Here is a 13,660-nt window from a genome sequence, read left to right on the forward strand (position 1 = left end):
TTTCTCAAGTGGTTGCTATGTTTATAACATTTATTTTTTTTGTATAAAGACAATTTTGATAGACATTAGGTAAATGAATTTTTCTTAAACTGAAGACAAAGCAAACAAATTTGCTGTCATAATAGAGAAGGATACACCCACTCCAGTTTCAGTTTCTCAGGAGGCAGTTCTGTTCTGATGTCATCATAGTTTTCAACATCAGAAGGAATGAACATCGTAATTGGCCGACCTCGCATAAACATTTTAACATATTCTCCTTCTGTTGAAACACAAGACAAAAATTAAGTCAATTTTCTGAATAATCATAGAGAAGTGGATTAAGGTGATATAGTAAGAACAAAACAAAAAATAGCTGTTCAGAGTTATATTCTTATTATACATAATTATTTTTATATAAAGACCTTGTCTAAAACATTGTAGGAAAAAGCTGTTGGTCATTTCCTTAACTGATAATAACTATGTTCATAATTAAACTAAACTAGACAAGAAAGCCAGGAGAGCTGAGGTAGAAAAATGAAAAAAAAAAAAATTATGATGAAAGTTTTTCTGACAGTTGAAAATAAGAGATTATCAGGACAGAAAATAACCATGTCCACCATAGTACTTGATCAACCTACTGATGTTTAATGATATACAAAAAACCTGACCTGAAAATATCTCATGAGGAGAAGAGTCAAGATGCGAATAGAGAACAAGAGCTCTGTCACACACAGCGAGTACAGCTGGAAGGGAAAGAAGACCAACTTCCCTCACTTCACAACTGTGCCTACAATCAGGGTTGGGTCTAAATTTAATTCAATTACAATACACTAACATTTTGGGGTGCCTGGGTGGCTTAGTGGTTGAGCGTCTGCTATTGGCTCAGGTCATGATTCCAGGGTCCCGGGGTCAAGTCCTGCATCAAGCTCCCTGCACGGAGCCTGCTTCTCCCTCTCCTATGCCTCTATGTGTCCTATGTCTCTCTCCGTGTCTCTCATAAATACAATCTTTCAAAAGCCAAATACCAAAAAAACCCAACACATTAACAGTTTAAAGACAGTGCTAGGAAATAGTTTACTAATTAGCAGCACAGGTTGTAAGACATCTTTTATTTATACAAAGCAATGGTTGTTTATAAGATGTGCAACAATCTAAAACTAAAAATGTTAAAGTCTAGAATCAAATCATATTTATTGTGTATCTTTAATAAAAGGAAACAAAACTTCACTAAGCAGATGAGATTGTTTCTTAAAAACAAAAACCAAAAAGCAACACCCATCCTTGGCCCCAGCATCCCAATGACCTACATATAGATAAGTTTAGTAGAGGGGAATGGTGATGGTGAAATGAAAAGAAAACCTAAACAGGAAGAAGAAAAGCATGGGACTGAGTACAAAAGCACAGCATGTGTCTAGCACCTACCAACTTGTTCAGCATGATATGAAAAAACAGCATTAGAAACAGACTGGGAAAAAAAAAAAAACCACACAGACTGAAATGTGGTCATCAACCAGAGGCTGATACAACTCTAGGACCTCTAATAATAACCAAAGCTACTAAGGAGAAGAATACATAATAATTCAATAGTTTAAATAATGCAAACCATGGAAGAAGAAAGATAAATTACTTGATGAATGTCTGCAAGTATTTGCACTTGTTATGGGTGAAAAGTTCAAGTTATTTTTATTATTATTACTCACTTGTGCTTGGCTTCATGGTTTGATCTAAGAACAGGCTAAGACCTCCCACACCACAGTTTTCACACCACATGAGATAGGTCTTTATTACTTCGGAATCTAAGAGTGGGCTCTGCTTCCTGATGATTTTTAGCATTGCTGGACTCCGATGAGAACTAAATGATTATCAGCTGCAACTATTTCTCTTCTGCAATCATCTCTATCTGCATTCTCCTTGTCCTTTCTTATAGGTATCAACTTGTTATATAATTGTCCTTAAGTTTTTTTTTTTTTTTAAAAGAACATAAATTCTTGGGGTCCCTGGCTGGCTTAGTCAGTAGAGCATGCAACTTGATCTGGGGTTGTAAATCGAGCCCCACACTGGATATAGAGATTACTTAAAATCTTAAAATGTATATTTATAATAAATATAATAAATCATAAAATATAAACATATTTATTTTAAATATATATTATTTCCCCCCTTAGAGATAGATATTCTGTCCTTTGGAATTTCCCCAGGATCTTCATCAAAAATGCTTTCTGGATGGAAAAAAATAATTAGAAGATGATCCTGCCACTAAAAAGAAATTAGATGTCCAAAGGAAGGGATTTAGAAATGGTATCAAAGAAAACAAAAGCTCTCCTTTGCTAATAGAGACAGCTCAGGATACCTTATTAATGTCTCTGCCAGTTATCCTTTATCAATTATTCCTTTATCCTTAACAGCACAAGAAACTAAGTAAAAGCAAAGAAATTATCTAGTAATTGTCAACTTTTCTAATATAAAAATGGCTATGCATGTCAGGGTAAGAATATTTTCTCTGCCTAGAAACTGGCAGTATATATGTTGAGGGCCTAAGATGTAATCTAGAAACCATGAACAATTCCTGAGACTGAGGAAGGCAATATCTTACAGTGGAAAGAACATGAGCTTTGGGAAAAGACTGAGATCTGCCTTCCAGCTTTACTGCTGACTAGCTATGTGACTCTGGTCTCGTTTTCCTAGTACACAAAATGATACTATTACCACCTGTGATTATGATTCACTAAATAAGACAACACACTGTAAAGGATAATATGAGATCCTCAACAAATATTGATTCCCTTACCTTTGAGAAGGAATTGTGACCATTCTGAACACTGTCTAGGAACTGCTTATAATATGTGATTTAACACACTGTAGTTATCCTCTTCATAAGCTTTAAATGGTCCACAGAACAGTATATATAGGTAAATAAGCTAGAATTCTATCATGTACACTTTTAAGATTTTATTTATGTGTGAGAGAGAGAACATGAGTGAAGGGCGGGGCAGAGGGTAAGGGAGAAGCAGGGCTCTCTGTGAGCAGGGGGCCCAACTCTGGGCTCAATCCCAGGACCCCAGGGGTCAGGACCTGAGCCGAAAGCAGATGCTACACACCTTTGGCCTGCATATAGCACACAGGTCACTAGTCTGCGATCTCTCCTCTCTCTCTCTCTTTTTTGTTTTTTTAAAAGAACATCATCTTTACCTTGGGAATCAGATAAGATATAGTGTCAAAGAAGAATCTCTTCTCAACCATTGTTGAGTACAGATTTTCACCACAAACTTTTTCTTGAGACTGTCAGACTTTCTGATTTTATAGTCAAAGGACTTAACAGTCAATTTGCTTTATCCCAACGCTACTTTCTGGCTGTTCTCACTATAAAACTACAGTACCATGAAAGTCAAGAGCCATGGGACCAAAGAAGATTTTGAGATCAGTTACATTTTCTGGCGGTCCAGAAAAATAATTTGAGGAAAAAAATGACTCAGCTATTTCATGATAATTAGTAAACACAGTATAGGGCTTTTCAGAATTCAATAAGGAAGCTGCTTTTTACTGAAATATAATTAATCTCAACATTTTATCTCTTACTTGGCACTTTGAAAATTCCTTGGACTGAGTGGGAGGCTATACAGTATAGTGGAGAGAATACAAGATTTGTGATCCAGGGATCCCTGGGTGGCGCAGCGGTTTGGCGCCTGCCTTTGGCCCAGGGCGCGATCCTGGAGACCCGGGATCGAATCCCACATCGGGCTCCCGGTGCTTGGAGCCTGCTTCTCCCTCTGCCTGTGTCTCTGCCTCTCTCTCTCTCTCTGTGTGACTATCATGAATAAATAAATTTAAAAAGAAAAAAAATTAAAAAAAAAAAGAAAGATTTGTGATCCAGACAGCCTTGGTTTGAATTCCAGCTTTAATGACTTACAAGTTTATGTCAAATAAAAAAAACAAAAAAAAGAATTTTAAAAGAGGTAGGAGGGAGGAACAGAGAGAGAGGGAGAATCTCAAGCAGGTTCTACACCCATTATGGTAAAAACCCTGAGATCATGATCACCCTGAGCCAAAATCAAGAGTCGGACACTTAACCAACTGAGCTACCCAGGTGCCCCTAAATATTCTTAATTGAACCTGACCAATGATAGCTTAATTATAAAATAAGAAGTTCTGTGGATACTATTGATAAAAATACTATAATCAATACCAAAATACCATTGGTTTGTTTCTCTAGACACATATTATGTTGGAACTTGTAGAAATTTAAGAGTTCGCCTAGTGCAACCCCCTACTTTTAGAGAAGGGGAAACCAAGGCTCAGAGAGGTCAAGTAAGTTTTTAGACTGTGTTCCAAAATTTTATTATTTAGAACTTGTGAAGGATTTTCATTCTAAAACTATGTTCTAGGGATCCCTGGGTGGCGCAGCAGTTTGGCGCCTGCCTTTGGCCCAGGGCGCGATCCTGGAGACCCGGAATCGAATCCCACGTCGGGCTCCTGGTGCATGGAGCCTGCTTCTCCCTCTGCCTGTGTCTCTGCCTCTCTCTCTCTCTCTCTCTGTGACTATCATAAATAAATAAAAATAAAAAAAAATAAAAATAAAAAAAAATAAAACTATGTTCTAGACCTGCAGCATCCAAAACAATAGCCACTGGTTACCAAATACTTAGAATGTAGCTAGTCTGAATTGACAGCTCTAAGTGTACAATACAGACAATACAGATTTTTAAGTCTTAGTATGAAAAAAAGAGTAAAATATGTCAATGACTTTTTTGTACTGGATATACTGGGTTTTATTTATTTATTTATTTGTTTGTTTATTTATTTATTTATTTTAGAGAGAGAGGCAGAGACACAGGCAGAGGGAGAAGCAGGCTCCATGCACCGGGAGCCCAACGTGGGATTCGATCCCGGGTCTCCAGGATTGCACCCTGTGCCAAAGGCAGGCGCTAAACCGCTGCGCCACCCATGGATCCCCTGGGCTAAATATTTTTAAACTTACTTGTATCTTTTTACTTTTTAAAATGTGGCTATTAGAACATTTTAATTAATGTATGTGTTATACATTCTATTTCTATTAGACAGTACTATTCAGACATTAGTAAGGTCCTCAGAAGTCCAATTACCTCATAATAAGCTTACTTGTAATCCAAATAGAAACTGGAGCTTTGGGCCCCAATAGTAGGAAATCAGAGAGTACAAAAGAAGGTGTTTCTGTTCTATTATCTGTGGGAAGAGTAAACGCTAGACAGAATTTTTTTTTTTAATTTGACTGTGACAACAGAGAGTGTGCAACCCAGTGTGCAAGCAGGAAGGGAGGGATAGGGAGAAAGAATCTCAAGCCGACTCCATGCTAAGCATGGAGCCTGAGGCAGGGCTTGATTCCACAATCCCAGAGATCATGACCTGAGCGGCAATAGTCCATGCTTAATAGGCTGAGCCACCCAGGCACCCCTAGGCAGAAATTTAAAACACTTGATGTTAACACAGGTTGAGCCACCCAGGCACCTCTAGGCAGAAATCTGAAACACTTGATGTTAACACTTTCCTTCCTTTGTCCTTCCCATTGCTAGCACTTCCCCTTTGGTCTACTTTTGTTAATTCAATCTTCTACTTTAGCATCTCCCCTAGACTGTCCTATGCTGTGAAGTGCTCCAAACTGCAAAACGATCTTCATATTCACCGAACTTTTTAGGATAGTTATCTAAGGTGTTTTGAGAAAAACAGTATTGCTGAAATGATTCAGACAGATATAAATAACTAATTACTAAAGTTACTTATGTGTTTAAATAGACGCTACCCCCAACATGGAGCCCAAACTCAGGACCCTATAATCAAGAGATGCATGCTCTACTGACTGAGATAGCCAAGTGTCCCATACTTTCTTATATATTTAAAACATACTTATCAAAATTCATTAATAGTGAACTAACAGCAAGGGCAGCCCAGGTGGCTCAGTGGTTTAGCGCTGCCTTCAGCTCAGGGCGTGATCCTGGAGTCCTGGGATCGAGTCCCACGTCAGGCTCCCTGCATGGAGTCTGCTTCTCCCTCTGCCTGTGTCTGCCAATCTCTATCTGTGTTTCTCATGAATAAATAAATGAAAATCTTTTTTTAAAAAAATAGTGAACAGTGAAAGGTAAAGTAGAGAGAGAAGTTAGTACTGGGCATACTCTGCTCCAAGATCAGTTCCTCCAGTGCTTTTTTTCCCCATTGCTTGCTCCCTTTTTAGACTCAGAAATTAAACAAACAACAACAAAAAAGGCTTTCAAAGGTAACAGCAGAGATTCAGGGTTTTGGACTATGATTATACTAATTTTTGTAATGAGTACTGCCTATAGAAAATCTTCTGAGCTTCTAGAGTGCTTACAGTTTAACATATCTTCCCCGCCCCCAAAGTTTCCACTTTAGTAACCCAATTTTATTTGTATTTTACAATCTTCAGAACTAAAGAGCCCCCCCACTTGCTGAAAATTGAAATGAAAATTTTATATTTAACTATAATGTAGCAGAGTGTGATGCTATCCAATTCCAGCACACAGATAATTGGAGAATCTTAATTTAGTTTAGCTTTTACCAGTTCTATTCCCCCAAAATCATAAGGCTCAAGAACAGATGGGTAAACAAGAGGCTAGAAATACTGATTACAATTTTATAGCAGAAAGTGATGAAGAACATTCCAGGTAGGCTAAAGTCTTTTTTCTTTCTTTATTTTTTTAAAGATTTTTATATTTTACTTATTTATTCATGAGACACACAGAGAGAGAGCAGAAACATAGGCAGAGGCAGGCTCTCTGCAGGGATTCTGATGCGGGACTGGATCCCAGGACCACAACCTGAGCCAAAGGCACTCGCTTAACTGCTGAGCCACCCAGGCATCCCATCTTAAAAACAATAAATTCTCAAAATATTTCAAGTCCTAGTTAATGATCCAGTTATATTGTAATAATTTGATATTTTAAAATTCCAGTGAAACAATGTAATCTGTAAAAATCTTTGGACTTTGAAGAAGGAACTTGATTTGTACAACAGAGTCTAAATTTCACCCCTTTTCAAAGGTCTAGCTATAAAAATAAAATGTAGAACCCTAAATTTTAAAAAAAGGAGGTGTAACCCTATTTTGCAGATTTAAAAAACTGTTAGTTGGGGGTGCTTGCCAAATATTACATAGTTTTACTTGCTAGGACAAGAACCCAGGTCTGAAAAATATGACTGAGTAGTAAAATGTTATCTTAATTTTCTTTGTTCCATAGGCAGACTTCTACTGGCTGGTAAATTTTACTGAATTCTTAAATTACACAGGGGCAGGGGGCAGGGTGGGGATACAGAATGAAGATATAAAAGAAGTGAAGCTAGCCCCTTAGGAGCTTACAGAGACATTACCAAGTCTTATGTAACTGCTAATCAACTGTTATATGTCATAATGACAGTTTCAAGCCCACTATTCAAGAAAGTAATTACTTTCTTGAATCTAAACCCCCTTTAAAAAGATTTCTCTTTGCTATTTTGTTTGTAACTGATTGTCATAAAAATAACTTTAAGTGTTTGCTTAAGTATTCTGGATTATTTTTACTACCTAAAAAAGACTTTCTTTGGGAAAAGATGGGAAGGAGGTCTCGCCCAACAATACAAGACACATAAAAACTTCCAAAAGACTTGTTGCTATATTGCTGAAAACTTTTCTGAACTAAGCAAAATATGGTCATATTTAAAAAACTCCCTCAAATCACTCATTTATATCCCCAGGAAAGTTATTTTAAGCACTAAATTTTTTTCATTTTATCTGAATATACCAAGTTGGATTTAATTTTTTAAAAATAAATTCAAAAGATAAACACCGGTATCAAAATACTCATCTCTCTAGATCTTTTTAAAAAAGGATTTCAGAGAGAAAGACCGTACGTGAGCATGAGTGAGGGGGAGGGGAAGAGGGAGAGACTCTTCAAGCCAACTACCCACTGATATGGAGCCCACGATGGGAGCTAGACCTCATGACCCATGCCATCATGACCTGAGCCAAAACCAAGAGTCTGATGCTCAACCAACCTGAACCACCAAGGTGCCCTGCCTCTACCTTTTTTTCTTTTATTTTTAAAATGATTTTATTTAATTTGGGGGGTGAGGGAGAGGAGCAGAGGGAGAAGGACAAGCAGACTCTATGCTGAGCAAAGAACCAGTCAGGGCTTGATCTCATGACCCCAAGATCACCACGTGAGCTGAAATGAAGATGGATGCTTAACTGACTGAGCCAACAGAGGCGCCCCTCTTTTTCAATTAACTATAACAGTAAGAGAACCAGGAGGTCCCAAGGGAGCAATAAAAACCTGTATGTGAAATTCTAATTAAACAGAATTAAAGATGCTTCTACTTTACCTTTAAAATGTTTTATTTATTATTTTTAAAAGATTTTATTTCTCTGACAGAGAAGAGACGAGACGAGACGAGAGAGAACATGCAGAGGAACAGGGAGAAGCAGGCTCCCTGCTGAGCAGGGTGCCCGATGCAGGGCTCGATCCCAGGACCCTGGGATCATGACCTGAGTTGAAGGCAGACACCGAGCTACCCATGTGCCCCGATTTATTTATATTTTTTAAAGACTTTTTGGGAGAGTGAGTGAGAAAACAAGCATAAACAGGAGAGGCAGAGGAAGAAGGAGAGACAATCCCAAGCAGACTCTGCCTGTGAGGAGCGTGGAGCCTGATGCAGGGCTCAATCTCATGACCCTAAGAATAGGACCTGAGTCAAGACTAAAAGTCAGATGCTTTACAGACTGCACCATTCTGGTGCCCCTATGTTTCATTTTTAAAAAAAACAACCTGAGTCAAAACAAAATTTAAAGATTTAATAAATATGGATCCTCAGTACATAGGTGCTTACTATATTACTTGTATATGTTCCTAGAAAGATTAAAATCTTTCACAATCTTCAAACAGTTTAAAAAGCTTTATTAAAGGCAATAGTCAATAACATTTTTGGTAAAACTGTTCCTTGGAGAACCAATTGCACAGTTCAGGAATGTGGCATGTGATGTGCTATGGTTCTTTCTGCAATTTGGTATGTATCACTGAATAACTGTACTTCTTTTCTGCTAAGCCTGATCACAAGTTTCAGAATTCAAAGTGCTACAGTACTTTGAATAAACAGTAATAAGCGATAGAGTAAGAAACACACATGCAGGCTAACTGCCGTTTCTGGACAGTGGATTTTGAACTATGCTATCTGTTTATGGATGTGCTTGAGGAATGGAGATTTTTTCTGTTTAACTGCATTTTCTGGTTTAGATTTTTTAAAAAATCTTATGCCTATGGGTTCTGAAAATACAGTACAGATGATGTCTTTAACCAAAACAAAATAAATCTGCACAAGACTAGGATGTTCTGTTACGAAAAGTCATATTCTCCATGTCCAAAAGGGACAGGCTGGGATGTTTCTTTCAGCTGAAGATAAGGAAAAGGGGATGTCAAGAACACATACTCTTAAAAGTTGGGATTGTTTATATTTAAAAAAATAACTGGACAGCCTTTAAATATATTTTAATCTAGAAGACTGCTAACAACATCAAGAAATAAGAATCACTGCTTCATAGGACTTAAAAAAACCAAACCAAAGAATCTCTAACAGAGAAAAGGTTCCCCTGTCTGGTTTCCTTTTAAAATACAGGGAATAGGGCAGCCCTGGCGGTGCAGCGGTTTAGTGCCGCCTGCAGCCCAGGGCATGATTCTGGAGACCCGGGATCGAGTCCCACGTCAGGGTCCCTGCATGGAGCCTGCTTCTCCCTCTGCCTGTGTCTCTGCCTCTCTCTCTCTCTCTGTGTGTGTCTCTCATGAATAAATAAATAAAATCTTTAAAAAAAAAATAAATAAATAAATAAATAAATAAAAAAAAAATACAGGGAATACATGGACAAAGCCCAGACCTAAGGACCCAAGTAATGTTTATGTTGCCTATTTAAAATGATCCAATATCTACATTTCAGAAGTGAGTATATTTTTTGGAAGTGCAGTACTTGGTTTCCTGCCCTTTCTGTATGTTGTTCACACTAGAAGAGACTTAAAGCTAGCACTTTTCTTCCTAAATTCTGGAATTGCAAGGTTTTGTATACTACACCTTAGTAATAAGGATAAATTCTACCTGTGGCTCAATTAAGGGCTTTTGACTTTTTTGGTTTGTTTCAAACTGCACACCCTCTCAGAAGGTATATACTCCCTCTCAGTAGGTAACACAATTTACAGACAGCAGTGTCAGTAGAACACTGCTATCCTTTATATTCTTGTAGATAAATTTTAGCTATTCTTTCAGATACAATGCTCAGTTTACAGAGGCGTGATCAGGTTTTAGGACAAAACATGCCTGGAGTCAGAAAGTCTGAAAACAACACATGGCATGAATAAAAAGCACCTACATTCAAATTCTTTAAAAGATAAATTAAAAGCAAGTTAGCTAAGGTATGAGGGGCTGTCCTACATTTTCTATTTACTGCAAGAAAGAGCTTTTAAAAAGTTATTAAAAGAGACTCTTCACGACATCTTAGTCTTAGCCTTACTCTAAGTGAAGAAACTGAGGTCCAAGGTCTCTTTTAGCCTTACTCTAAGTGAAGAAACTGAGGTCCAAGGTCTCAGAGTCATAGGGAAATCTTTATTACCGAATGAATAATGTTTCATTTTTTTTTCATGATTTCTTTTGGAAAATTCCTAACTCCCATTCATAAATTTCAACTATTTAGGATTCTGATTCTTTAAACTTCCTATGGTACAGGTCATTTCATCTCTAACTAGGTCTCATGCTTACTATTCTTGTACTTACTGTTATAACACTTTACTTCCCTTTCCTGAGTGTGTAATGAATCTTCTGTTACTTAGAATGAATCTACATTTAATAAATGTAATGATTAACAAATACAGAAATGTATGTACACTATAATCAATGACTTCCTTGCTGTCTCTTAACATAGCAAGAAAGCAGCTCTTGCTCTTGCTTCAGGCCTTGTGTATTTTCTTTTCTCTGCTCCTGAAATTCTTTTCTCCAGATAACCATATACTTCACTCACTTCATATGGTTTAATGTCACTTTATAAGAAACATCTTCCCTAACCACTCTATGTAAAATAGCAATTCTCTCCTCTCCTCATTCTTTCCTTTCTCCTGACACATTTTTTTTCTTATTATGTAGAATATAAGTTCCACCGGGTGGGGGGGGGGAAAAAAGTTCCACCGAGTGCAGAGACTGTAACTGCTGTATCCCCAAGTGCCTAAGGGCAGGGCCTGACAAAACAAGCACTCAATAAATATTTGTTAAAAGTGGGACGCCTGGGTGGCTCAATTTGAGCCCCTGCCTTCAGCCCAGGGCGTGATCCTGGAGTGCTGATATCGAGTCCCAGTCCAACATCGGGCTCCCTGCAAGGAGCCTGCTTCTCTCTCTGCCTATGTCTCTGCCTCTCTATGTCTCTCATGAATAAATAAATAAAATATTAAAAAAAACAAATAATAAATATTTGTTAAAAGAATGAATGTTTAAAATGTATATCTGATAAAGAATAATAAAGAAACATACCAGAACTACAATGGCTGTTAAAATTACAACATTACTCAGGTTTTTTTCCCCTTTCTCCAATTTTGTAAAGGAATTTGGTATTTTCAGATTATCTAAACAACTGTTTTGGCTACACCAAATTACTGAAGGGTTTTAGGTAGTATATATTTCAAAATGACTTTTAAAGTATTTTTTATCTGCAGTCATTTTTAGACAGCTAGTATGAGATAAATAGTTCTCAATTCTCTAAGATATTATAATAATTGCTCTCTCATCTGAACACACCTACAGTTCCTGCATTGATTTGGTAGCACAAATGCATCTAAGCTTAGATCACTGAAGCAGCACTATGAAAGGAACTAAGAGAACTAACAGTGTGATCTGATTTAAGAAGATTTTAGAGTCATTCAGGTTCTCAACATGACCAGACAATTAACTATGTACTAATTCTAAACAGCACAAGTTTAAGATGCTACAAGAGAAAAATGATTTAAGATTATTTAATCTTGAAAAAAAGCCATAATTTGAAGACATTCAGGTTCTCCTCTAGAAAGGAGGACATAGGACACTTTTAACATATTTTAAAAATGTAATATACTTGATAACTATAAGAATGAGTTTAAAGGTTATACTAATTTTATTAGAGAATTTGTCAGATTGTTACCTATTTTCCTCAATAGATAATTTTATAAAAGGCATTTACAGTACCCTATGTTAGCTCAAAAAACTTTATAAATAACTTATAATTATCAAATGTATAGTATGGTATTAGAACCTAACCTACATCTAACAATGAAAAACTCTATAGGAAAATTTCACAATTTAACCTGAAGTGCTAAGTCTTTATTTCTCTTGCAGTGGGAGCAGAATCCAACAGAACAGGAGAAAAGTGATGAAGAGAGATTCATGTTTCAGGGATTTGAGTGTAGATAAAGACTGAACTTGGCAAGAATCTTTTTGGTGATATAACCTTTCTTCCCACACCTAACTCAGAGTGTCCTGTGTACATCCCATTCCACTCCACTTCCTACTGCTTTCAACTACATATAGTTCTCTTTCTTCTGCCAGAGTACTGATCAGACATGCAGTTTTATGGCTCTTCTTGTACTCTACTGTGGCTGAAGGATACAGGACCTTCAGGTCAAGCTTCTTCTGCTACCACTCACCTAAATGACCAAATGTAAATAGTCTTCTTCCCAAATCAAAGCAGATGACTTAGAGCAAGTCATATTTGTCATTGTCAAAAAAGAGCTAAAGAAATTAATAAATATTTTTAAAAGGTTGTCCAAAAATGATAGATATTTTGGATATTTAATACCTAAAGTATAAGAAAATGTGTTGTAAAATATGCCATGCAAAATGAATACAAATTTAAAAAACATATCTACTTCTATCAAATGAAGATAGTCTATTTATCTTTTCATTTTACTCCACACATTTGAGTACAAGATTTTACTGTCAGATTTACATATATTAGTAACTAAAATTTACTTGGTACTTTGTGTCAGGTATTACATTTTATTATCTTTAATTTTTATATTAACTCTTTGAGGGCTTATGATTGTCTCAATAATGAGAAAACAAAGACTAAAGGTGAAATAATCTCCTCAGGGACACACAGCTAAGTAAATGGTGAAATTGGTCTTTGGACTCCAAAATACATGTTTAAACACTGATACTATGCTGTTTGCTACACATCTCTACAAGTAGATTAACTCTTACTGAAACTGAAAACCACGACTTTTCTTCTTTTCCACACATCTCCACCTCAAATGTTCCCTCATTTTACCTAGTTGCTCAAGCTAGCCTTCACAGATTAGATTCCTGCTGTTCCTTTTCTCCTATATCCTTACCTATCTTACCTCTTAAACCATTTAGAATCCATCTACTTTCTATAGGCTCTGTTTCAATTATGGTTAGGCTTCAACTACCTCACAAGCGGAAGCCCAAGAGTTCTCTATGAAGGTACCTTCTAATGACGGAGTCTGTATCCAAGCAGAATATAGCAGATTAAAATGGAAAAATAATAGACTCAAATTCCAAAAGTAAGGCTTAATGCAAGCAACACTTAACATTATTAAATTCCAACACCTGCGACAATCTAATTAAAATTCTTGTAACTGAATTTTTCTACATCCTTTTCTACCTTTTTTTCCCCTACCTTTCCATTTTATCCTTCTTC

At 36.7% G+C, this 13,660-nt stretch overlaps 1 protein-coding gene across 5 annotated transcripts in view; it reads right to left on the reverse strand.

Moving 5' to 3' along the window:
• The window catches only part of EML4 (EMAP like 4), a 160,598-nt gene that overhangs the window by 56,678 nt on the left and 90,260 nt on the right, over positions 1-13,660 (reverse strand). For all 5 annotated transcript variants that reach the window (XM_072770390.1, XM_072770389.1, XM_072770388.1 and 2 more), the window contains one exon: positions 136-259. In XM_072770390.1, the coding sequence (XP_072626491.1) occupies positions 136-259 (124 nt within the window). The remainder of the gene's footprint in view (positions 1-135; positions 260-13,660) is intronic.

Source organism: Canis lupus, chromosome 12 (genome assembly GCF_048164855.1).
Source record: "Canis lupus baileyi chromosome 12, mCanLup2.hap1, whole genome shotgun sequence".
Lineage (NCBI taxonomy): Eukaryota > Metazoa > Chordata > Mammalia > Carnivora > Canidae > Canis > Canis lupus.